Source organism: Saimiri boliviensis, chromosome 1 (genome assembly GCF_048565385.1).
Source record: "Saimiri boliviensis isolate mSaiBol1 chromosome 1, mSaiBol1.pri, whole genome shotgun sequence".
Lineage (NCBI taxonomy): Eukaryota > Metazoa > Chordata > Mammalia > Primates > Cebidae > Saimiri > Saimiri boliviensis.
The window spans coordinates 132,508,247-132,533,133 of NC_133449.1; the positions used below are offsets into that span (position 1 = coordinate 132,508,247).

The following is a 24,887-nucleotide window of genomic DNA, read 5'->3' on the forward strand; positions in this document are numbered from 1 at the left end:
GCTATTATTTGAACTAGTAGCTCTAGTCCCTCCCTACTCCAGTCAAGGCTTCTGGGTGAACACCACCAAGGATTATTTTTATCCCGCCTGTTTCTCTGCTCAAGAACCTACAATGGCTCCTTTGCTTCTTTCATATCAACCTAAAATCCCTTCTACTGGTCTTCACTGGCTGTCTCCACCCTGTCTGTCCACCAGTTCCCATGCTTTTATTTAGCATTCCCCTTCTGTTCCAGCTTTCCCTGGCCCAGAAAAGTAGACACTGGGATGCTGGACCCTGGCTTGTGTGGGAAGTAGGGAGTGCCAAGGCTATTCCCTGAGATAGAGCCAAATCATCTCTGGGAACTGCAGAGCTCCCAGCTGAGAATGAGAAGACAGATTGCACCCAGGTTGCCCAACAGTGTCACCAACCAAAGGGCTGGGAAAAGCAGGATGCAGAGTGCAAGGAAGAGGGATGCTGAGTGGGAGCCAGACATCAAGGGCCGGAATTTACAGGCAGTTGCAGGAGTGTTCTATAAGGTTCAGTCATGGGCAAAGGGGATGTGGGAAGGGCACTGAACTGGTCCTGACTATCTGACATTCTGGGTTCCAGGCCCTGCTTGCCTCTAATATAATTGCACTGGTGGAAATGAACATTGTACAGTCTTGCTCTGTTCCAGATGGTGAGCCAATAGAACCTCCTGATAAAGCAGAGAGCGCCGGGTTGGGCACTGCAGCTCACGCCTATAATCACTGCATTTTGGGAGGCTGAGGCGGTACTTAAGGTCAAGAGTTCAAGAGCAGCCTGGCCAACATGGCGAAATCCCTTCTCTACTAAAAATACAAAAATTGGCCAAGTGTGGTGGTGGGTGCCTGTAATCTCAGCTACTTGGGAGGCTGAGGCAGGAGAATTGCTTGAACCCGGGAGGCAGAGGTGGCAGTGAGCTGAGATTGTACCATTGTACTCCAGCCTGTGAGATGGGAGTGAGATCCTGTCTCAAACAAATAAACAAACACACAAAAAACGAGAACTCTGGAGCCACACTACTGAGGTCTAAGCCCCAGCTCTGCCACCTACTAACTAATCATAATAGCACCAGTAGTAACAGCTTCCCTTTGCATGTTATGAGGATGCAAGACTTGAATAAGCCCAGGTTTAGCATACAGTAAGTACTATGTAAGCATCAGGTGTTGGTCATTGCTGTAGCATCCGCTGAGTGCTATGTATTACGGCTACATGTATCGTGTCATTTAATCCACATGAAGATCCAAATAGGTCTATTATTTATATTTCACAAACGAAAAAAATCAAAACTACATAGAGGCTCAGAAGGTAAAGCAATTTACTGCAGGTAACACAGCTAAGAAGAGAAACATCTTGCAGACAGTCAGACATTTCCCTTATAGACACTCCCAACTACGCACATTGGCCCATCCTTCAAAGTCCAGCTCATGGAGGGATTGGAGGCATGGACTCAGGAGCTAGGCTGCCGGGGCTCAAGTCTCATTTCCATCCAACTTCTTACTCATTTTGAGATCTTGGAAATGTCACTTGCCTCTTGTATGTCAGTTCCCCCATCAGTAAAATCAGTAAACAGGAGATAGTAGAATCTGCCTCCAATCGCTAGATTACATGAGTCAGTGTTTGCAGCCCATGGAGCAACACCTGGCACATGGCTGGTGCCGTGAGGACCACCCCAGCTCCCCTTGACGTCTCCCCTTTCCAAATGCACAGATCATCAATCACTGTTAGCTCCCTGCCTGGTACCCAAGCATCTATGCACACACTCACTTTCCCTCCCCAATAGGGGCTGAGCTGACTCAGGCACTCACTGATTTCCCTCGCTAGCAGCTGGCCCACTTGGCTGCACACAATAGGACTGAAAAAATACCAACTACACATCCAGTGAGGTCTGTGCTCTCTTCAGAAGATTCTTTTGCTATCTATTTTGTTTTCCCTTTATTTTCTTTTTTCCTTTTTGGGTGCTTTTTGTTAAGGACACGGCTAATACATCTTCACAAAGCCTGTTTTCAAACCTCATAAAATCACTGGAGGTGGGAGATGAACACCCTGTTCTGCTGAAGTCTGGCTAACTGAAGAACACGGCAATCTCCACCTGCTTTATAAGGAGCAAACAAATACAGCCAAGTTTTGTTGAAAATGCGTACAGACAGGCAAGTGAGAAACAGCCAGGGCTCAGAGGAGCACTGTCTCTGGATAGCATCTCACAGGAACTCCAGGGACCAACAACACATGGCTGAGTTTTCATAAAGAACCAAGCTCTTAGAGCCCCTCAAGGTGGAGTTGATCCTGACTACCTGCTCAGAACCCCTTCTGCTCTCTTTCAAGCAAAACACTACGACACTGTCTTTTCCAGATAAAAAAGATGAGCCACCATTCATGATGAACAATTTCTATCTAAATACAATCAAGTCTGTGGGCAAACCCCTTACCATACCATTTACATATTCCTATGCAACACTACGTTTGCTGTGCATCCTGGAAACTTTGTTGCTTTAGATATTTGCCACATAATTTATATCGCAGATTAGTGAGATGTTGTGAAAATGGTCATGGCTAAGAAAGAGAAAAGCTTGCCTTTGTGGTATCATGAATTTCCACACTGGTTATTAGTTCGCCAATATCCTGTGTTCTCTGAAACATCACTGATATGCTGTGCATTCCTTTTACATTGCAATCTATCCTTAACTCACAGCTTCACAGATATGAAGGGAAATTGTGAAGTTTGTCCAGTCCAGGAGAGGCAAATACATTCCATCCTCAGAAACATCACTAAATGATCAATTGATAGCATGTTCCAGAAGCATTGTACTGAGAAGGATATTTGGGCTACGCCAAAGGTTATTAGCAATATCTGCCATGAGAATGGGGACAGTAGGATGGCACACGAGCCACTTATTTGCCACTGCAGGCTGTTTAACCGCTCTACTCTGCAGATAAAGAAGCTATATGATGCTCTCAAGATCACACAGACAGCACTGGCAGGAAGGCAACCTTCACATTGCCAGTCATACTGTCTCTACTCCCAGCTGTGTGACCCACGCTCACTCCACCACTGAACAAAATCAGCACATCAGGCAGGAATATGAGTAATACGGCAGGTGAAGAAAAGGGATGTGAATCAGGGGCTGTGAAAAATTGAGGAAGACGAAGCTTGCAGATAGGCGAGAAGGCTAGGCACGCCAAGCTGGGACATGCCATCGGTAAGTCATTGTTTGGCTGGAGTCCTGCTGTGTGTCTTGCCCTCCTTTTCTCATGACGCTGGAGTCTCTGAGCTCCTGGTGAAGGAGAGAGTCAGTGGTAGAAAAAAGTCTCTGAATGGCACAATAGGGAAGCCTGAATGGCAGTTTGTGGCACTCATAAAGTGTAAATGTATGTGTGGGAGCGCAAGGATCAGCATGCATGTGCTTGTGTAAGGGAACAAGCATTGCTGCTCGGCAAAGGAGGAACACCGTATGCAATTACACAGACGTCTAATACAGATGTACCATGTATGTATGTATACACACACATACCTATACACAGTGTATAAAGAGACATACATGTGCACCATATACATTTACAGCACCATATGCAACTACACAGACATACAATACAGATATACCGTGTATATGTATATGCACACATATATATACACTGTATATGTCCATATACAGTATGTGTATGCCTGTATATACATACACACACACACACACACACATACACATACACACACACACACACACGCAAAGTCACCAAAGGTCATTGGGAAACAAAACAATAGAAGGAGCATGAGTAGGTTGGGCAGCTTAGCTTTGAGATATCTGTGACCTGTTAAATGTGGGTGCATAAGAGTGAGTATACACATACATATAGACATATATATACACCATATACATATACAGCACCATATACAATTACATATACATATATACATAAACACACATACATATACTGAAGTCACTGAAGGTCGCTGGGAAGCAAAACAAAACAAAACAACAGAATGAACATGAGTAGGTTGGGCAGCTTAGCTTTGAGGTATCTCTGACATATTAAACGTGGATGTATATGTGTGTGTATACACATACATATATGCATATGTATATGGTACATATATCATGGTACATTGTATATGGTATACACACATATATAGTATACACACGTATATGGTATACACACATGTATATGGTATTTACATAAATATATACCATATACACATACAGCATCATATACATACATGTGGTATATGTGAATGTAATATATACATGTACATATATATGCACATGCACACACACATCATATATGTATAATAGCACTGTATGCAGGACCATGTGCAATTCTAGCGGGCCACTGTTTCTTGCCTATTCACCATCCATTTCCCTTCCTCTGAAAACAGCTCCTTAATTTACTTAGAGTAACTACAATTATTTCATTCTCAGTCCATATGTTTTTAGGTGAATAGGGCCGACTCTGCCCTAGCTTCAGGGAAAGAAATGTGGCCAAGATGTGGCCAACCAGAACATCACAACCCAATGGACACCAGGTTTAGTTCGGGGTGGGCACATGATCTAACCTATGAGATTCAATTTCAAGGTTTTGTTAGCATCATCTAGAAGAGATGGTATCTCAGGTGACTTCAGACCAGGAAAGTAAGAGGAATTGCTGAGACCCCCATGCCGGGAGGCAGAAAGAGATGTGACCGTCTCAGTATATCTAATAAAAGGAAAACGGAACCACGAGATGCATTGGGATTAAAGCTGATGTCATCATTTGGATACCAGCACATAGCCATGCCTGAAGGCAGAACTATCCCTAAAATAGTTACATGAATTAACCCATGAACTATCCCTAAATTAGTTACATGAGTCAGTCAATTCCCACTGCCCCTCCCCAACATATTTAGAGTTGGGTTTCTGTCATTTCCAACAACAATGACAAAAAGAATCTTAGTCAATATAATAAAGACCCACTTTCCACATAAGACAGGCAGAACCTAATGTCCTCCTTGAACCCAGGTTATCTCAAACAGATGTGTTACCTGCAAGGAGCCCTGGACGTCTTTCCCCCCGACAATCACGAGTTCTGCCATGTCTTCTGCATGCAGGGTCCGTGCGTGGACGAACAGAGTCCTGCCCACTGCAGTTATGTTTCTCAGGGCAACTAAGCTGCCATCGCTGTTCACCTTGAAGTATGGGCTTGAGACCTCATAGCGTAGCTTGTCATTTCCCTTACAGTCACTGAAGGTCACTAGGAAACAAAACAACAGAAGGAACATGAGAAGGTTGGGCAGCTTAGCTCTGAGACATCTCTGATCTGTCAAATGTGAATTGTCACATAGTTCCCCACCCCAGAGTTCACAAACGCTGCGCTTTATCCCACAGGAAGCCGCTTGTACCCAAGTGACTTTGTGCTGGAAGACTTCACTCAATCAAGACACACCCTTGACCACCTCGCACATTCCAGGCAGGTGCTAAGCTCTGAGAATGCACACTTGAGGGAAGTGATCTAATCCTGGCATGTGTGGGTGACTGAGCAGAACCACAGGGTGCTCGGGGGCATTGAGGAGAGCTTCACAGAGACAGTATTCAAGCTGGGTATTGAAGATGAGCAGGAGATGAGATGGCCCGTAAGAATCTGGAAGACATTACAGGCTATTCGAAGGCACAGGGATGAGGGATAAATAGCAAAATGGATTCAGGGAAAGAGAATTAATGACATGCTTGGCTCAGAGGCAAACTTAAACGGTGGCAGGGATGTTGGGGATCTAGAAGGGAAGGTTGGAAATGAGGCTGATAAAGTCTGGGAGACAAGTTGGGAAAAGCCAGCAAGTTAGGGTGCTTTCTGGTGGCCCTGGATGATTTGCTGTGTGGAGAGGGTCAAGATAGGGTGTGTGCTCTGCTTCCAGTGGGGAGCAGTGCTTCAGAATCACACGGGGTGCTTTTCTTTTGAGACAGTCTTGCTCCATGGCTCAGGCTGAATGGAGTGCAGTGGTGCGATCTTGGCTCGCTGCAGCCTCTGCCTCCCAGGCTCTAGCAATTCTCCTGCCTCAGTCTCCTGGGTAGCTGGCATTACAGGCACATACCACCATGCATGGCTCATTTTTTAATTTTTAGTAGAAAGTGGATTTCACCATGTTGGCCAGGCTGGTCTCGAATTCCTCACCTCAGGTGATCCACCTGCCTGGGCTTTTCAAAGTGGTGGAATTACAGGTGTGAGCCACCATGCCCAGCCCGCAGGGTGCTTTGTAAGAATCCAGAGGACCCAATACAAAGATTGTAATTTGCATATCTGGGTTATAACAAGTGGTTTAAAGAAGGGCAGGAAGAGAGGCCAAGAGAACCAGTTTCAACCATTTCAGTGTTTTATCAAAGATGGCTGTCCAAAATGAAGGCAGTGGTGCTAGTGACATGGAGAGTGGACAGAAGTGAACAAGGTCCCTGTCATAGAATGGCTTCGTCATGTGTGGGAAGGAATGGGGAAGATGGGCCCCCTGCATGAACCACATGGAGCACACTGCATTGACACAAGCAGAGGCTGTGATGGCTGATCATGCTCCCTTTGATGGTGATTCTGCATGTGGTACAAACTTCTATTACTGCGGTGTCATAACTCATTGTCTGTGCCCACATTGCCTATCTGCCTTCTGCTGTAGACTTTGAGGCCCCTTGTGGGCAAGCATAAAATTGTACTATATGCTCTCTGCTCTCTGCTGAACAGACTCATTTGTTTAGTAAACCTTTAATCAAATCATAATGTAGACACAGAAAAGTGCATACATCACAATGTACAACTCAATGAATTTTACAAAGTAAGCACACCCAACTGCCCAGCACCCAGACCGTAACATGACATATTACCAGTTCCCTCCTTTCCTGAGTAAAATTCCTACCCTTTTTCCCAGAGGCTACATTATTCTAGCTTCTAATACCATAGATTGGTTTTACCTGCATTTGCACTCCATCTAATGGAATCATACAATATGCACTCTTTCCTCTTTGCCTTCTTCATTCAACACTACATTCTGTGAGATTCATCATGTGGCTGTGAGTCATGGTAGTTTATTCTAATCACTGTAACAGTAATCACTGATCACTATATAGTATCTAGGCTACTATATGTACCTTAATCATCATACAGTGTTCCATTATGTGACTGTACTGAGTCTATTTATCTATTCTATTGTCAATGGGCATCTGGATTATTTCCTGCTTGGCGATCCAAATACTATTGCCAGGAACTTTCTCGTATACATCTTTTGGTAACAATATTTACCTAGGTTCTACCTAGCACACTGCTAAAGCCATGTAAATATAAGCTCATCTAAGCTCATCTACATAGGTCCTAGCACAATGTGAATGCCAAATAAATATCTGAAAATCGAAGCTTATATTTCTACTCTGGGAGGATGATACTTATGGTGATAATCATATTAACTCATAATAATACTGGATAATGCAGACTGAGCACTTTTCACATTCAAGAATTGGTGTTACAGATTTTGCACATATCATTCTAATTAATCTTTACAATGACAACGAATGAAGTTCTATTTTGATCCCCTTCCCCCACAGTTTCTCGATAAGGAAACCAAGGCTCATAGAAGGCAAAGTTTGTGCCCGATACACACACTTTGTAAATGATGAGTCAGGATTTGAACTCTGGATCATTTGCCTGTCACCACTGCATGTTTTCAATAAAGACGATACCTCATGGAGAATACAACCCTTCTGAAATCTTATCAAAACCTGAATACAGTAGTTCCCCCATATCCATGGCTTTGCTTGGTGCAATTTCAGATACCCATGGTCAACACAGGTCTGAAAATATTAAATGGGAAATTCCAGAAATAAACAATTCATAAGTTTCAAATTGTGTGTCATTTTGAATATTGTTACCATTGTTCTATTTTATCATTAGTTATCATTTTTCATATTTTACAGTTCCTAATTTGTAAATTAAACTTTAACATAACTATATATGTATAGGGTAAATAAGCATATATAGGGTTGGGTAATATCCACGGACTGAGGTGTCCACTGTGGGTCTTGGAATTCATCCCCTGAGGAAAAGCAGGGACTACTGTAGAGTGCTGTGAGTGCCCTTCTCAGTTCTGCTTTCATGTTCCTGCTCAGTCGTGAAGAGCACTGCATGGTGCCACTTGGTCCCTCTGCAATGGTTCTAAGGCTTTCCATGGCTAAGTCAGCTATAGGGCCATCACTGCATGGACACACAAGTGGACTTTTGGGAGCCTGCAGTTCTCAGACACTTGCTCACTTTGTCTAACCATGTTGGTAACCAAGATTAATTCAACATGCTTAGTTTCCGTTTTGGAAGTGAACTATGAAGAAGTAACACCAAAGTTGCTTTCACTGTCATTGCCAATTAGTATTCATCCACTGGGGGCAAACTACTCAAATGACAAGGCCTGACAGGAAATTACTGTTTCAACTGCCACATTAGGTTCTAGCCCTAACCCTTGAACAAATTCCAAGCAGACAGTCTCAGCTGGGGAGTGAATGGGATAGAGGGAAAGGTATATGAAAGTTTGTGGGGTTCTGGATTCACAGCTAAGGTCCTTATTCCCACCCTTTCTTCCTTACATAAACAGTTACTGAGAACCTACATCATGCTAGATGCCAAGGTTATAACATTGAACAAAGACAGGCACAGTCCCTAATTTGAAGTCTAATGTGGAAGACAGATATTAATTTAATACTCTTATCAACAACAGGGGACCTACGGCAGGCAGAGAAAACCGCAACATATGCAAAGGTACTGTGGCATCTACAGAACTGGAAATAAGCCAGTAAGATTGATGCACACAGCAAGGGAGCAAGCAAGGAAGTGAGAATGGAGATAAGCTGAGCCCAGGCAATGTGGGGTACTGGGGGCCAGACAGCCCTGCTCCTTGGAGGAAATCTTGGATTCTCCAGTTGCAACTATAAGACTAGGTTTTCTCCACCTGAGTTTCATACAACTACAGATCGTCATTGCAAAACAATACTTCACACTCAAGGTCCTCCATGTCTAGGCTGTCCATCAGGTCCCCTCTGCCTTTGTTTTCACTCCAACCCTCACACCTCACCCTCTCTTGTATCTCCCTACACTACCATCCCACACTTTGTGCACAGAGCTCCTTCTCTGCAGAAGGCATTTCTCACCTTTTTCACTCTGTTAACTCTTGCATATTCTTCAAGAGTCAACTGAATCAACTTCTTCAAACATTCTCTTTGTGTTCTCACAGTTTCCTGCAAATAGGACCTTTCATATCATGTTATAGCAACGTGTCCATATTAAGCATTTGTTTTTTGCACCAGAAACAAGAGAAGAAACTGAGTCTTGTTCTTTCATTCATCTTTACGTCTCCAGCAATGAGCAGAATGTTTTCCCATATGGGAGGCCATCAATAATAATTCCACTTAATTACTCTCCAGAGCAAAATGATGCTTTAGTGATGGTGGAGGATTGGGGGTCTCCCTTCTGTGCTGTGAGAAAGAGAGGCTGCCGCCAAGGCTGTGAATTTGGAAAACAGGTCCCTAGTGACCTTTTGACTTCATTGAACCCAGAAGGAGGGAGTGGAAAGAAACAAAGAACTCAGCTATGCTCTCCCCTTGGCCCCCAGATCCCGTGTGTATCCATTTATAATGGTGCTCAGCTGTTGTGCTTAGCTTTGACCTAGCTCATTGGTGAAGTCAAAGGTGGTGCCTTATCTGTCCCTATAATGCCAGTAAAACTTGCATAGCCCTGAAGAATGGTTGGAATCAGTATGTACATTTGGAATGAAGTGACACTTGGACAAACAATTATGGCATCTACTAGTTATTGAATGGTCCTTGAGTGCTAGGCTCTTTGCAAAGGACTGTACAAACTGTACCTCCTTTTAGCCTCGTAGCAATTCTATAGCAGGGTTGCTCAACTTTTGTTTTTTTCATTATCTACTCCCCTGAGGACTCTTTTAAGAATTTTTTTCTGGCCAGGCGCGGTGGCTCAAGCCTGTAATCCCAGCACTTTGGGAGGCCGAGGCGGGTGGATCACGAGGTCAAGAGATCGAGACCATCCTGGTCAACATGGTGAAACCCCATCTCTACTAAAAATACTAAAAATTAGCTGGGCATGGTGGTGCGTGCCTGTAATCCCAGCTACTCAGGAGGCTGAGGCAGGAGAATTGCCTGAACCCAGGAGGCGGAGGTTGCGGTGAGCCGAGATCGCGCCATTGCACTCCAGCCTGGGTAACAAGAGTGAAACTCCGTCTCAAAAAAAAGAATTTTTTTCTAATTGCCACTATTCCTATAAAATTTTAATATCACAGATATGCTCATATCTGTTTAGGTACTGCATGTATATCTGTATGTTACATTTGTTAAGTACAATTTTTGTCCCCTCCTCGAACCTATTTCACCCCTTTGGGGGAAATATAGCCCCAATGAGAATGCATAGTCTATAATCTGTAAGTATCATATTATATTTTAGAGGAGAGGAGCCTGAGTCTCAGAGAGACTCACTAACTGGCTTGTAGTCCCATGTCCAGAAAGGCATAGAGCAAGAACTTGTCCTTGATCTGTTCAGTCTGTCTCTATAGCCCAAGCTCTGGGCACATCTACTTCCTAGGAATAGATGGGCAAGAGGACAAAGGACAGTTGCCCCAGTCTGGCCCCGTTGGGCATCTCACAAATCCCTCTGGGGTCATCACAGGTACCAAGTGAGGTCACACTGAGAGAACAAATGCAATATCACGACCTGACACATCACAGGCACTCAATACTTTCAAGCACCCTTCCTGGTCTTCTAAATCAAATACCTAATGCTTGCATAACTGTGTCTTTGTATATTTTTGATACCACTTACCAACTCGGGAACAGGTGCTTTAGGCCATGGTTCTTTCTCAAGGCTGGCCATCTACGAAATTGCCAAAGGAGCATTAAAAAGAATAGCAATACCTGCCCCCACTCTCTCCCCAAATTATGATACAATTGTGCTGAGTTGGGGTCTGCATGCACTAGTATCTGAAAAGCTCCCCCTGATGAACCTAATGCAGACAAATCCAGGAACTAGGAACTTACATAATAAATTGTTTGTTGAGGTGACAGCTCTCTAAATTTCCAAGCCATTCCTGGAAAAGAGTAGAGGTTGGGGACCTGGCATAACAGCAACTATTATTTCTGTTCTCCAAGAAAGGGTAGTTTTAAGGGTGGGTTTTTAAGCCCCTTTCTATCCTTGCTTATGTATAGGAGCCCTGTGACTTTGGGCAAATCACCTGATATGGTTTGGCTGTGTCCCCACACAAATCTCATCTTGAATTGTAGTTTCCATAAACCCCATGTGTCATGGAAGGAAGCTGGTGGGAGGTAATTTAATCAAGGGGTGGCCACCTCCATGTTGTTCTTGTGATACTGAGTTCTCACACAATCTGCTGGTTTTACAAAGGGTGTTCTCCCCCTCCACTCTGCACTTCACTTTGCTGCCGCCTTGTGAAGAAGGACATGTTTGCTTCTCCTTCTGCCATGATCATAAGCTTCCTGAGGCCTCCCCAGCCATGCTGAACTATGAGTCAATTACATCTCTTTTCTTAATAAATTACCCTGTCTCAGGTATGTCTTTATTAGTAGCATGAGAACAGACTAATACACCATCCATATTCTTTACTCCTCAATGTCTTTATCATCTGTAAAGTGGGCATCTTCTTGAAAGGTACTGTAATCCTTATGGTATGTGTAAACAAGGTAAGGCAAGCCTACATGCAGAAAGCACTTAAGACAGAGCTTGGTGTTCCATGAATGAGAATGATCACCATTATTACCATAATCCTGGGCACTAAGGAAGCTACCCTTTCCTTTTCCTACACAGGTTCCTTCTTCCAGCTGGTTTCTCTACCTTGTCCTGTCATTCCTTCTAGTCAGGTACCTTGCCAGCCTCAAGCTGTTGCCATGGAAATGGTTACTATAGGCATCAGTGCTAGGGTTCAAGGGATGGGGTTAATGATTCTGATTCAAGCTTGCCCATCACTGAATCCTTTCACTTGTTTTGGTGAAGCTCTATCTACTTCATGTGCACAGTTGTGAAGGAAAAATGATATTAAAGGAGTGAAATTACAGTGCTCTGCCCATAATAGAATCAACAAAGGTTTGCTCGATATTCTCCAAATGGATTGTTAGTGGAGAGAACTTCATACAAAACAAAAGGCATGAGTTTTCCTAAAGTAATGGCACTACACTGTGAGCCTTACATTCATGAGTGCAATAAATCCTCATGTCGTCTTCTTCACATCTTCACTTTGAGGTAGGACTTTTGTTGCCCTCTGAAAACTGAGACTTAGTGAGGTTGCATGTGTTATCCAAGGCAATGAAGCTATTATGTGAACCAAGGTCAAATCCAAACTCAGGAGTGTGGTTTCTGGTTCTAAAACCTACACTCCTGAGTGCTATGCCAGTCTGCCTAGGGGAATGTGTTCTTTAATCATTTAGCTTCCAGGCTCACAATTTCACTGCTGCCTCATACCAAATTGATTATTTACTTAAGTTTTTTAACTAACTGATCCTTTAGATTATAAAATTATTTGAAAGCAATCTTTATAATGTATGTTGAATATGCCAGGTATTTTTTCTAATAAATATTAAAACAAATCTAAATAGCCAAATTAAAAAGAAGTAAGTTTGTCCTTGTATCCACTAAAACCTTCATAGTGACTTTTGTTGCACCCTCTTGAAATGCTGGCCAGGACTACATTCCTCTCCAGCCAGCCTTCAGTTAGACAAATTCATGCCTGGATCCACCTACTCAGGTTTATAATCCAGGAGGGCTCTGATATGCAAATATCTGGTAAGAAATAACGTATTCAATATAAATAATGAAGTCTTGATAAAAACAGAAACCCCAGAAAGGGAAAACTCTGAATTGCTCCTGTTGCCATGGCTTTGGCAATATCTAAAGGACAGCTCTGATAAACTGGAAAGCGCTGACTCAAAACTGAAACAAACCACAACATTCTCTTTTATTTTTTCTTCTTTCTCCTGGAAGAAGACTACTTTCTTACCAATCATAATCATACCGTAAATTCCCTATTAAAGATGCATCTGATGCCATCAACCCTGCATTGTTGTTTCATGTTATTGACTTTGTTGATGCCACCAAAGTGTCAGTGATTCTCCAACTTCTAAGTAGATAGTGAGACCGTATGTGTCTCGAGCACAGAGTTCAAAGACATATTTAAGGATAAAACTGAATAGTTTATGTCTACTTTAAAAAATGCTTGTTTCTATAGAGACAACTTCCTATGTGGCTCAAATAGAATCCACTATGTGGATAAGTGAAAGGAAAGATTTGACTAAACAATTAAACTTGTGAACAAATATCAAAAACCTCTATCTGAAGGGGGGAATGAACTATCTGTACTCTTCTGAACCTATGAATGACTTTCCTACAGAGTTTATCACAGATTTGAAATAACTTCTTGAAAGCAAAAAAATACATACATATAATATACTGTACATGGGGATTTACTGGAATAAATTACAACATATCATTCTTTGAGATAATCTTTGAATGCCCTGGGAGAAGAGAAGGGGAAGTGAAAATGCCCCACCTGGGGGAAAATGCAAATTAGACAAAAGGCACCACTCAGAGTTTCAATTATGCTTTCAGCAGTGTTTCCACTCAAAACGTCCCCTGGGCTTAAAGCAAATGTCACAAAAAGACAAACTTCAGCTCGGAGACAAAACCACAATGGAAATGGAAAGTTTGACATGTGAATTAAGGGGCTTAATCTTCCCGACCTTGATTTTATGTGTTTCCGTTTCTTTCTTTTGAAGGTAGTTCTTGGGGATGAAAATCCAAAAAGCATAGATTTCTTACCATCTAAAAATGGATAAGGAAGCAAATTAAGCTGTGTTATGATCCCAGGAAAAAATGAAATGCAGATGGATTTAAACTTATCTGCCAGATATAGAACAGTCCTGCTCAAAGAGCTGGGTATGAACTACTATTTGGATTCTGTGCTATTCTTGTAAGTGTGCTGGGGCCAATCTATAATTTATACACTCACATGTTATATGGATAAATTGTCCTACAGTTTACATGTATTTGTAGAGACTTTGCAAATTAGTCTGCACATAACTTGTGAGGCCTTTTCATTGACGGTCAGATTCTGCTTGTACACGTGTGCAAGGATGTGTATGAATCAGAATTGCAGGCTTCAAATCAGTCATCCCAGAAATTGTAGCCCTCCCACAGACAGATATACAAGGATTCACTTCCAGGATCTTCATATGTACACACAGAAGAGAAGGACTTTGTTTCACTGCTGTGTTAGTCACAGAAAAAGTCCTGATTTGTAGCATTTGCCAATTTCTATGGTTTAAATACTCTACACATTGTTTACTTCAAGGTACCGATGTACCTTCAATTGGCTTGTAACTTTTCCAAAATTTTTACCAGCTCTCATAAGTACCTTTACTAGCTGTCTCCAGCACATCACAGAGACTAGGCACTGCCCCAGTGCAGCAGAATGTAGATTGTCTGTTCTGCCTGAGACTGGAGAGACCCAGCTATCCTGGTATTCCTTTCCTACTTGGAAAAACATAATTCAGTCCTTCTTCAGCATGAAGGGCCTGCATATTGGTTAATCTGCAAAGTCTTTGCTGGGGCATGGCAAGTAGTGTCTTTCTGACAACTAAAGTAACATTTAATTCAGGAGCAATGGACAGACTCTTTCCAGGATACAGACCATCACTTAATTGCTCTTCATATCCCTCAGTATTCCACTGACATCCAGAGGCACCGACTTCTTTTTAAAGCTTTCACAAGGGCTTAGTCCAGAGTCTCTTTGGATTGGCCCAAACAAGAGAAACAGAAAGGATTTCCTTTGATTTTCCTGAATACTGTCATTTCTCCAGCATTCTAGTCAATCAAGTCTTCATTAACATAGGTGCAGTCTCGCCCACTTTGGGTCGGATCCATGAGTGAATTAATAAGCATAGCAGACAGCCTTGATTCTTTCTACTCTTCTGGTTCTGGAACACGTGTATCAGGCTTCTGTGTTCCATGTTTGGCCTAGAGTCAATGCTGACATTGCAGAGCTTCTATAAGGTTCTGGGAGTGTTCTTAAGCAAGACTGATTAAACCAGGAGTAAATTTCACCTCCGAAGACTTTATAGAACTTGATAAGTGCAGAATAAACATAAAACAGTCTTAATTCCATTCCGTGCATCAGTTCCAACTTTGATAAAAGAGAGTTTCAATTCTATCACGTCAGTGGAAGATATAATGAATGATAACAGTCAAGCCATCTTCAGCAGATACCTATTTTATTTTTTTTCAGGTAACACTTAAGGGCTTCCTCTTGGAAAAAGTCAGAGCCCACATCTGTTTTCAAGGGATTTTCTCTTCTTACCATTAAAAACTGAACCATTAGCTTTGAATCTATTTTCTTTCTTTCTTTCTTTCTTTTGTCAGCCTTACATTTTCCTCTTGCCATGGATTCCTTAAAACATGGCAGGTTTTCCTGATAGAAGGCTGTGCAGCATCTATCCTATGGTGTTTATAATCACCAGGAATTTGTATTTCAAATTGGAATTACTTTATATATAGCACAGTGCCTGACACAGTACATAGTCAACCCTGTTTGTTGAATGAATAAATAGCAGAACTGCAACTTGGCAGCTAAGCACATTTGAAACTCCCCGAACAAAACTAAGAATGATGGCACAAACTCAAGTGAAGATTTGAGTAAGTTGATTTGAAAGTCACCCATTCAGCGAAACAAAAATCAAGGATTCAGCGAGTTTGAGAATCACCAAGTCTCAGATTTATAGAGATCCCTTCTTGATATTTTCAACACTGGCACATGTCTCTGACAAGGCCCTTAGTTTTCAATGTGTATAGCAATTAACGTGCATATGTCCTCTCCTAATGTACATCTCTAAGGTAAATTAATGGGACAGCTTGACTCCCTACAGCTTTACTCCACTGGAATTTTAAGAGTGCTTGGCCTTGCAGTTGGAATTGTCTAGAGACGTGTGGCAAAGTATCCTGGCTAAGCCTAAATTAGGAATCAGAGCCTGATTGTTTTTGATGCCTTGACAGTCTTGTGACTTCCTAGTTACCTCTCTATTGCATGAGCAGATATACCTGGGGAGGAAGGGGGCCTATGAGGAAGATGACTTCTGCATGAGCACCTAGAGAGATAGGCATAACCAGAAGAAAGAAAGAGAAGAACCCGATATTGGTTTCCTAGTCCAGCCCTATAGATCCATAGTTCAGAGAAAAAGAAAGCTACATGCACAACTCAAAGATTCACAAACCACACACACCTTAGGTATTTTCAAGCACTTTTATTTTGTTTTGTAATAGCAAACTGTTACATTGAGCAGCAGTGTTGCCCATTTTTGAGTGGAGTACAGCTTGGCTTTGTTCTGGTAGAGAGAAGACTAGAACAGTGACAGGGTCTGTGGTGCCTTGATCAGCGCATGGGTTTGGGTATCCTGGACATAGACTTTTCCCACAGAAGGCAGTGGGGAGGCACTTCCTCCAAGAGTTTCCCAGGAATGTTAATCATTAAAGAGGCCAGAAGGATTGGACATGGAAGAATTTGTGAATTCATGTGAAAGATTCCTTGAGGTCTTCCAAAAATAACCAGAATAAAAGGCCAGGAAGGAGAGTACGTTGAGGTCTTACAGCTATGCAGGTGTGAGGCTACAAGCCAGAACAATGCAACTATTAATATTTGCATGATCTCAGATTTGTCCAAATATGGCCATATGCCATAGCGATATTTTGGTCAACAGAGGAACACATATATAAAAGCAACTCCGTAAAATTATAATGGAGCTGACAAAATCCTACTGCCTAGTGAGACAGCTGTCACAATGTCAGTGTGCAATGCATTGCTCACGTGTTTGTAGTGATGCTGGTGTAAACAGATCTACTGTACTGCCACTCACAAAAGTCAAGCACACACAGTTATGTACCATACATAATATTTGATAATGATAATGAACAACTATGCTACTGGTTTATATATTTACTGTACTATTCTTTTTATTTTATTTTATTAGAATATACTTCTCCTTCTACCTGTTAAGAAAAGGCTTACTGGCTGGGTGTGGTGGCTCCTGCCTGTAATCCTAGTACTTTAAGAGGCCAGATAGGCAGATCACTTGAGGCCAGGAGTTCAAGACCAGACTGGACAACATAGTGAGACCCCATCTCTACAAAACATGCAAAAGTTAGTTTGGTGGAGTGGTGGGCACCTGTGGTCCCAGCTAATGGGGAGGCTGAGGCATAAGGATCACTGGAGCTCAGGACATAGAGGCTGTAGTGAGCTGAGATATTGCCACTGCACTCCAGCCTGGGTGACAGAGTGAGATCCTGTCTCAAAAAAAAAAGAAAGGAAGGAAGGAAGGAAGGAAGGAAGGAAGGAAGGAAAGAAAGAAAGAGAAAGAAAGAAAGAAAACATTAATTGTAAAAAAGCCTTAGGCAGGTCCTTCAGGAGGTATCCAGAAGAAGGCATTGATATCATAGGAGATCACAGCTCCATGTATGTTATTACCCCTAAAGACCTTTCAATGGGACAAGATGTGGAGGTGGAAGACAGTGATATATGATCCTGACCCTGTGTAGGCCTAGGCAAATGTGTGTGTTTGTGTCATAGCTTTTAACAAAGAAGTTCAACAAGTAAACAGAAAATAAGAAAAGATTTAAAAATAGAAAAACCAGGAGCAGTAGGTTATAACAGACAACCTGGGTGTGTAATAGGCTATCCCCTCTAGATCTGCGTAAGCATAATCTGTGATGTTTAAACAATGATTGAATTACCCAATGGTGCATTTCTCAGAACATATACCTATGGTTAAACTATGGCATGACTATACGGGAGAAACCTAAAGAAATTCAGGTTACCATTTGGAAGGTCTAGTTCCTTCTGGATGAAATAATGTGCTTGTCACTGGATACTTTCAAGTGGAACCTGTATGACTTCATCAGGATTATTGTGGAAGAAATTCTAGCACTGAATGATGTCTCTTACAACTGGGAAACTCTGTTATTCTAAAGCTCAATGTATTCATCCATTAACCCATTAAAAACATGATTTGCTGACTTATAATGTACAAGACAGTAGGCAGTAAGGGATAAACATCAACCAAAGATGAATGTGACACAGCATCTATCTTCATGATACTTAGAGTTTAGAAGATTAGACCCCATAATTATTGGCAGGGCTGTCACGTTGAAGGGTCAGTGTTCCTTATCACTTCAATCTTCATAATCCAGTATTTCAACCATTTTACAGAAGGGGAAATGAAGTGAGCTGCGAGAGGCGGAGCTACTCATAGTGCAAAGGTTTAAGCATAGAACTTAGGTTTGAGCTCAGGTTCACCCCACTCCAAAGGCCAGGCTTTCAGTGCCCCATCCTATATTTTCTAATTACTATATTTTTTAAAAGCAAAAATTACTGAGTGAAAAAGACGAGGTTTTTTTTCTCACAAAATTTACCAAACTATTTTTTGCTGGGCTTGTTTTCCAACCTACTTGATCCACAAAACTGGATAAATTGACTACTGCATATCAAACCTTTGTAAAACATCATGCTTTGGATTATGACCCAGCTGAGGATGCTAGCAGGACATCTTTTATGCTAGTTTTACACTTACCCAAGTGGTATAAATGGCTGTGGCATCAAAGGGTCTTGGTGCATATGAACATGCCTTGGGGATTACATGAATTATTTCTCTAGATATTCAAGTCACTCTACAAAACCCTAATAGTGCTAATAGTACAAAACCCTAATAGTATTTCATGTTTGAGATCTACCATTTATAACACCCACCATTTATGAACAATTTTCTATATGTCAGTAAGTAGACTAAATACTTGATAAACATTATTTTTCTTTCCATTTTCCAACAGTATCATGAAGGCAGGGGAGAAAATCTGAAGCTCAGAGAGATTAATAAAATTCCTTAAGATCACACATCTGTAAGCAATAAAGCTGGATTGATTTTTACATCTAATCTAGAATCCACCAGCTTCTTGGGAAGGGGAGAGAAACCCTTCAAATGATGGGATCCAAAGTAAATGTTAGAAGTTATTCTGCAGCCTAGCAGACTGGGACTTAACGGGAAGTCAAACAGTCTGTGTCTAGAGAGGTGTCAAAATACAATTGAGCAGAATCTTGAAGTCAGTGATTAAATCCATCAGCAGAAATCCAGAAAGTAGAAGCCAGAAGACCCTGAGGGTCAAAGCTTAGGAATCACTCAAGCTCTGAAGAGGGTCAAGGAAAATGAATGAATGGGGTCCAGACAAATCCTTATGCACCCACTAAAGATAGTGAAGAACCCCTAAATATAGTCAAGAGCTATTACTAGTATTCTTTCGTTAATGGCTGGGGAAAATAAGTTTGAAATTTTCTATCATTGATCTGTCTATAACTTTCATCAAAAAACTCTTGAGATTTGAAGTTCCTTCGGATCAACACCTGCTATTCTGCTATGAAGCCATCACGCATTCCAAGTTCTCATCAAACAAAACACCATGGAGGAGAAAAGAACAGCACAGAAGTTTGATCCATGGACTTCATAATGTCAAATTTGGTTTTCATAAATGTCATAAATGATGTATAGCCAGTATCTGGATGAGCATCTTTTGTATAAAAAAAATCGAGAGGTATTTTAAACAGCCCATTCTTCATTCCCTGTGGATATCTAGAATGCTTCTAAGCAGAGATGGCCTTGTGCTACCTGGATTCCAAAACAGGATCCAGAATTTTTTCCAGAAGCCGGGTAGTGTTTGAGGGCTCAAGAGTAACATCCAAGGCAACAATGGGTCTCCTTCCTAAAGGGAATGCCCAAGGCTTTGACAAGGCTGGTGGCTTGATAATAACCAGCAGGGATGCCAGTCAAACTGCAATAGACTGCAGAAGGCCAGCTTGCACACCTGTAAAATTTTTTCCTGATCTAACCTGTCCTTTGGTAATCTGGAAGATCCTTGACAGCAAGAGCTTCCTGCAGTTTCATCTCCATATCTCTGGCTAGTCTTGGCACTAGCCCTAGAACAAAGCTGGCAATCAAAAAACATTAGCAGACTCTTTTTGGTTGTAACCAATTAATTCATTCACCTCCTCCCTAACTGCAGTGTGTGAGATACTCATCAGCTGTGATTACAAATTGGTTCTGTCTAGTTGACAAGACTTTATCCAGAAATTAAAATACAATGATTGGGCTTATAATACATGAAGCACAATTAATTCTTGTATGCACATGTGGGTTTTCTGGTGTAAGCAAGGAAATAATCAGCCTTGTAGGTCATGCCTATTCATCTTCCAGTGGCCAAGTGATTTTCATTGCATCCCTTATGCCATATGGCAGCATCTCTAGCTCCAGTCTCATGGGGATGGAGAAGGATGCCTGCCAAGAGTGTCTTGTCCCTTATTAAAGGTATCCCATTTTTCTCTGATTTCTCTACTCAACAACAATAGCCCTCACATATTTCCTAAAGAAGTAAAAGCCAGCACAGCAGAAGGTTTTTGTGCTGCTTTCCACCCTACTTGAATTATCATGGGAAGTGCACAAGCCAAATGCAAATCATAGCTTTCCATCAAAAGTGGCAACTTTTGCAATTGAAGAATTCTTACATGGGATCTCAAGTATATTACTGTGATTATAGACAGCCCCATGTGTTTGAAAATGTTCTTTTTGCACATACCCATGACAAGTCTAAGGTTCCTGAGATTTATTGCTCGTGCTTTTTCTTCATATATATATATATATATATATATATATATATATATATATATATATAAAGTTTCTTTATAGATATAACATGCAAGCTGAAGCATATGGTCCCCACAACTGTGATATTTACAATAATGAATCACAGATGTTTAAATGGATGTAATCTGAAAACACTTAAATGCTAAGATGCTGGAATCTTACTGCCAACATTACAAAGTGAGGACCTTTGGATTATGTTGATTTTCAGATACTATAACTAGGAATACTACTTTACATATGCTGGGGAGCTATCAGGCAGAAAAGAATGACTTTTCTTTTCTCTTTTTAGCAATACAGTTTTTAAAGTAACCAAGGAACTTTGAGGGTAGAGATTTGGTTATTCTATTGAACACTGAATTGCAGAGCCTCCTCTAGAATTACGGGTGATATTTCCCAGCGGATAGTCTTTAAATTGGTATACATCTTTTAACTCAGATTATTTAACAGTCATTTTAAAATACAAAAAAAAAAAATTAAAAATGGAATCCACTGGAGTGAAATGGAAAATGCAGCATGTTAGCATTGCAACAAACCCTGGCTTCCCGCATTAGCCACACATTTTGATTATTAAATTATTCTACTAAATTTATAAACTATATTATATATATATTATATATATGTGTGTATATATGTACACACACGCACACACACATATATACACTTATACAGTTTACTAGGTAGGTTTGTTCTTAAAAGTTATTAAATACTTTTTACATCAGTTTATATAGATCACTTTTCCATGACTGCATATTATCTCTTAGTATGAATACGCTCTCATTAAAGCAGTTCCTGTTTGCTCAACACTGAGGTTTCCCGTTTCATTAATTATCAACTGTATAATAGTAAAAAAATATATATACATATATTTTAGACAAAGTCTCCCTCCAGCCTGGAGTACAGTATTATGATCTCAGTTCACTACAACCTCTCCCTGCCAGGCTCAAGTGATTCTCCTGCCTCAGCCTCTCGAGTAGCTGGAATTATAGGCATGGGCCACCACTCGGCTAATTTTTTACTTTTAGTAGAGACAGGGTTTTAATATGTTGGCCAGGCTGGTCTTGAACTCCTGACCTCAAGTGATCCACCCGCCTCGGCCTCCCAAAGTGCTGGGATTACAGGCATGAACCACCATGCCTGGCCATAAATACATTTATACCTGACTTCTGCACATATATTCAAGTAGTTGAGAGCCATCCTGAAATTGCTGATTCAAATGAAACATCACTTCAAATTTAGTTAGATGCTAACTAATTATCTACCAGAAAGGTTGTTGTTTTTTGTTTTTTGTTTTTTGTTTTCAAATTGATTTGGCCTCTACTCTTAAGAGTTCTCACCCCACACTAATAATTGGTAATATAATGTTTATTTTTTTGGCCAATTTGATGGTTAGAAGAGAGTGTGGTTTTATTTTGAAGTTCTTTCAATGAATAGGGAGGTTACACATTTTGTTATAATATTGGCAACTTCTGTTTCCTTTGTTGTTGTTGTTGTTGTTAGTTGCTTGATCTGTCAGAATAATCAGGAGTTCAAATTGTCATTACGTGTTCTTTTGGCTTTTCTCCTTCTCAGACTGTGAGCTTCTTGAAGGAAGAAAGTATTTTGTTTGCCATTTTATCTCCAATGCTTAGCAAAGGCCTGTTATCCTTGTTTTACTGAATGAAGACATACTTATATAGATGCTGCTGATGTTTCTTTCTGCTGTCACACAGCTGCCTACCAGAGTCCCAACTTCCAAGAGGAAACTTAGGGCAAACCGTGCTTCCATCTTTTGGATTCTTCTCTCTCTCACTAGAATAAAACCTCCATGCTTGCAGGGACTGGGCCACCTCAGCCACCTTGTGTCTCTCACACTAGCAGAGAGGCTGACAAACAGTAGGCACTCGGTATATATTTTCTAAAGGAATCAGACTTTCATGATCCGTCAGATTGTCTCTATGTTAGGTATCACACTGACATTTAACTCTGAGGGATAGACAAGTTATCGATTTTCTTTCTGCTTTTCTGTCCATCTGCTTTTCTGTGGTGAGATGGACAGGAGAAGAAGATTTATTCGGAGCTCTTCCCACGGGTTTTAATCCCACTTTTGAGGACTGGGGCCTAAGGTGTGTACAGATCACGTGAAAGGGAAATGTGATTATGACATTGACATGTGGGCTTCATGGCTTGCTTATGGCAGCTGTGTACAGAAGGCTGCACTGTGAACTTGCTAGACTGGGCCTAACTGAAATACTGAATCCAGGAGCTGAACTCATACTCATACAGGATGACACCAAGTTGTGAAGTCACGGCTCCAAACCAGGAGTCAGGAATCTACAACCTGCATGTCAAATCTGGCCCACTACTATTTTGTAAATAAAGTTTTATTGGAATACAGCCACACTATTCACTTACATGTCTATGGCTGCTTTTGCACTGCAACAGCAGAGTTGGATAGCTGCAGCAGAATATCTGGCTCACAGCCTTAAATGTTTACTTTCTAATCCTTTTCAAAATAAGTTTGTTGATCACTGCTGTAGGTCAAGGTCATATTTTTTCTCACATTTTGATTTACTCCAAGCCACCTAAGTGCTAAGGCAAGTAAACTCACCCAAAGTGAATTCTGCACTGTCAGTTCCAAGATTAACCACAAAGACAATCAGCAGAGTGGGGAAAATGATGAACAAACACCTAAAAGTTCTCCCCACGCATGTGTATTGTATTGCCTTTAATTTTCTAAAATACAAGCTGCTGGGAGATATTTCCATTTAAAATAAAATCTCAAGAGGCTTAACTTTTTAAATACACTTTAAAATTCCATTATCTGCAGTCATTAAATATATGGACAAGCACTCATAGAGAAAATAAATATAGCCCGAAGTGCCAAACGGAATTGTTTATCTATATTTTTATGTATCAAAAACAATAATTTAATTTAGAACCAAGCTATTAGCTGGGCATCTTGCTTAGATCAAGTTCAGGTGCAAAACAATTTGTCTTCAGGGTCTTTTTTCCAGACTTAAAGTGATCTGTCATCTTTTAATGTGATTTGTCATTTATATATATGTGTGTGTGTATGCATACTTTTTTTTTCTTGTAGGGAGTCTGTCATTATTTTCCCCCAAATGACTAAGAAGTCTAATTTTTCTGCAATGTGTAAGTGAAATCATTTGAAAATTTAGCTTCTTGGAAAATGAAATGGGAATTCCATAGCCCAAAGGTAGTAGGAAAATAGTGATTTTATTTTATTTTTTCCTTTGACCAGGGCTTAGTTCATTAGCAGCAAGCAAAGCACTATTTCTTTGAGCAAAGGGGCCAAAAAAAAAAAAAAAAAAAAAAGGAAAGAAACCAAACAATCCCTAAATAGTTTTAACATCTCTCCAAATTTAGATGCTATATTTGGAAAATTGAAAAGGGATAGTCACTGTGTATTTTAAGTACTTAAAAATCCAACAAACTCAGGAAAATACTGCATTTAAACTATAACACATATTTCATCTGTAATTTTATAAGTTATTCTTGGATGGTTTTCTGAATTCCTAAAGTTTTGTAAGCCTGTGTATCACAGATGAGTTCCTCTTTCAAATTTCAAATGGTCCTGGGTAACAAAGACCTAATCTTGGGCTGGGGAAAGGGCATGAAAATAAAATCTAGTGATCTGAAGGCAACAAGAGTGGGTGAGAAATAAAAGGAGAATGAGGCAGTGTTACTCACTCTTTCATTAATAACAACTTTGAAAATATTAATAATGGCTGTAATAAATGAAACAGATGTTCAATCCCAACTCCAGTCTAAGAAAGGTAGACCCAGCGAAGAGCAAGACCCTGGGCTTGGGTGTAGAAGTTTGAGAGAGTAAAATAATGATTGCTGAAGAGCACTGGATAATGAAACTTAACTGGGAGGAGAAGAAGGAGGGAAGAGAGAAAAGGGCTAGAAAGATGGTAGAAGATCACACATGTGTCCCTTGGTCCCCAGACTCTCAGTGGCATTCACCTTGCTCAGCGGGGTGTGTGTGTGTGTGTGTGTGTGTGTGTATGCTTCTTTTGCAAACTGTTACAGGAGCCACGTTTTACTGTCTGGTTGACCCAGATGGGGAAAGAGACAGCCTTTAAGGCACAGGACCCAGAAGCAAGATGGGTCATGAGGGCACAAGTCCCTGGGGATTGGCATAT

General features: G+C 41.0%; 1 protein-coding gene across 3 annotated transcripts in view; it reads right to left on the reverse strand.

The window, feature by feature from the left end:
* CDH13 (cadherin 13) overlaps positions 1-24,887 on the reverse strand; it is a 1,266,064-nt gene that overhangs the window by 784,914 nt on the left and 456,263 nt on the right. For all 3 annotated transcript variants that reach the window (XM_074404611.1, XM_074404604.1, XM_003938055.4), the window contains exon 3: positions 5,016-5,224. In XM_074404611.1, coding sequence (XP_074260712.1) covers positions 5,016-5,224 — 209 coding nt within the window. The remainder of the gene's footprint in view (positions 1-5,015; positions 5,225-24,887) is intronic.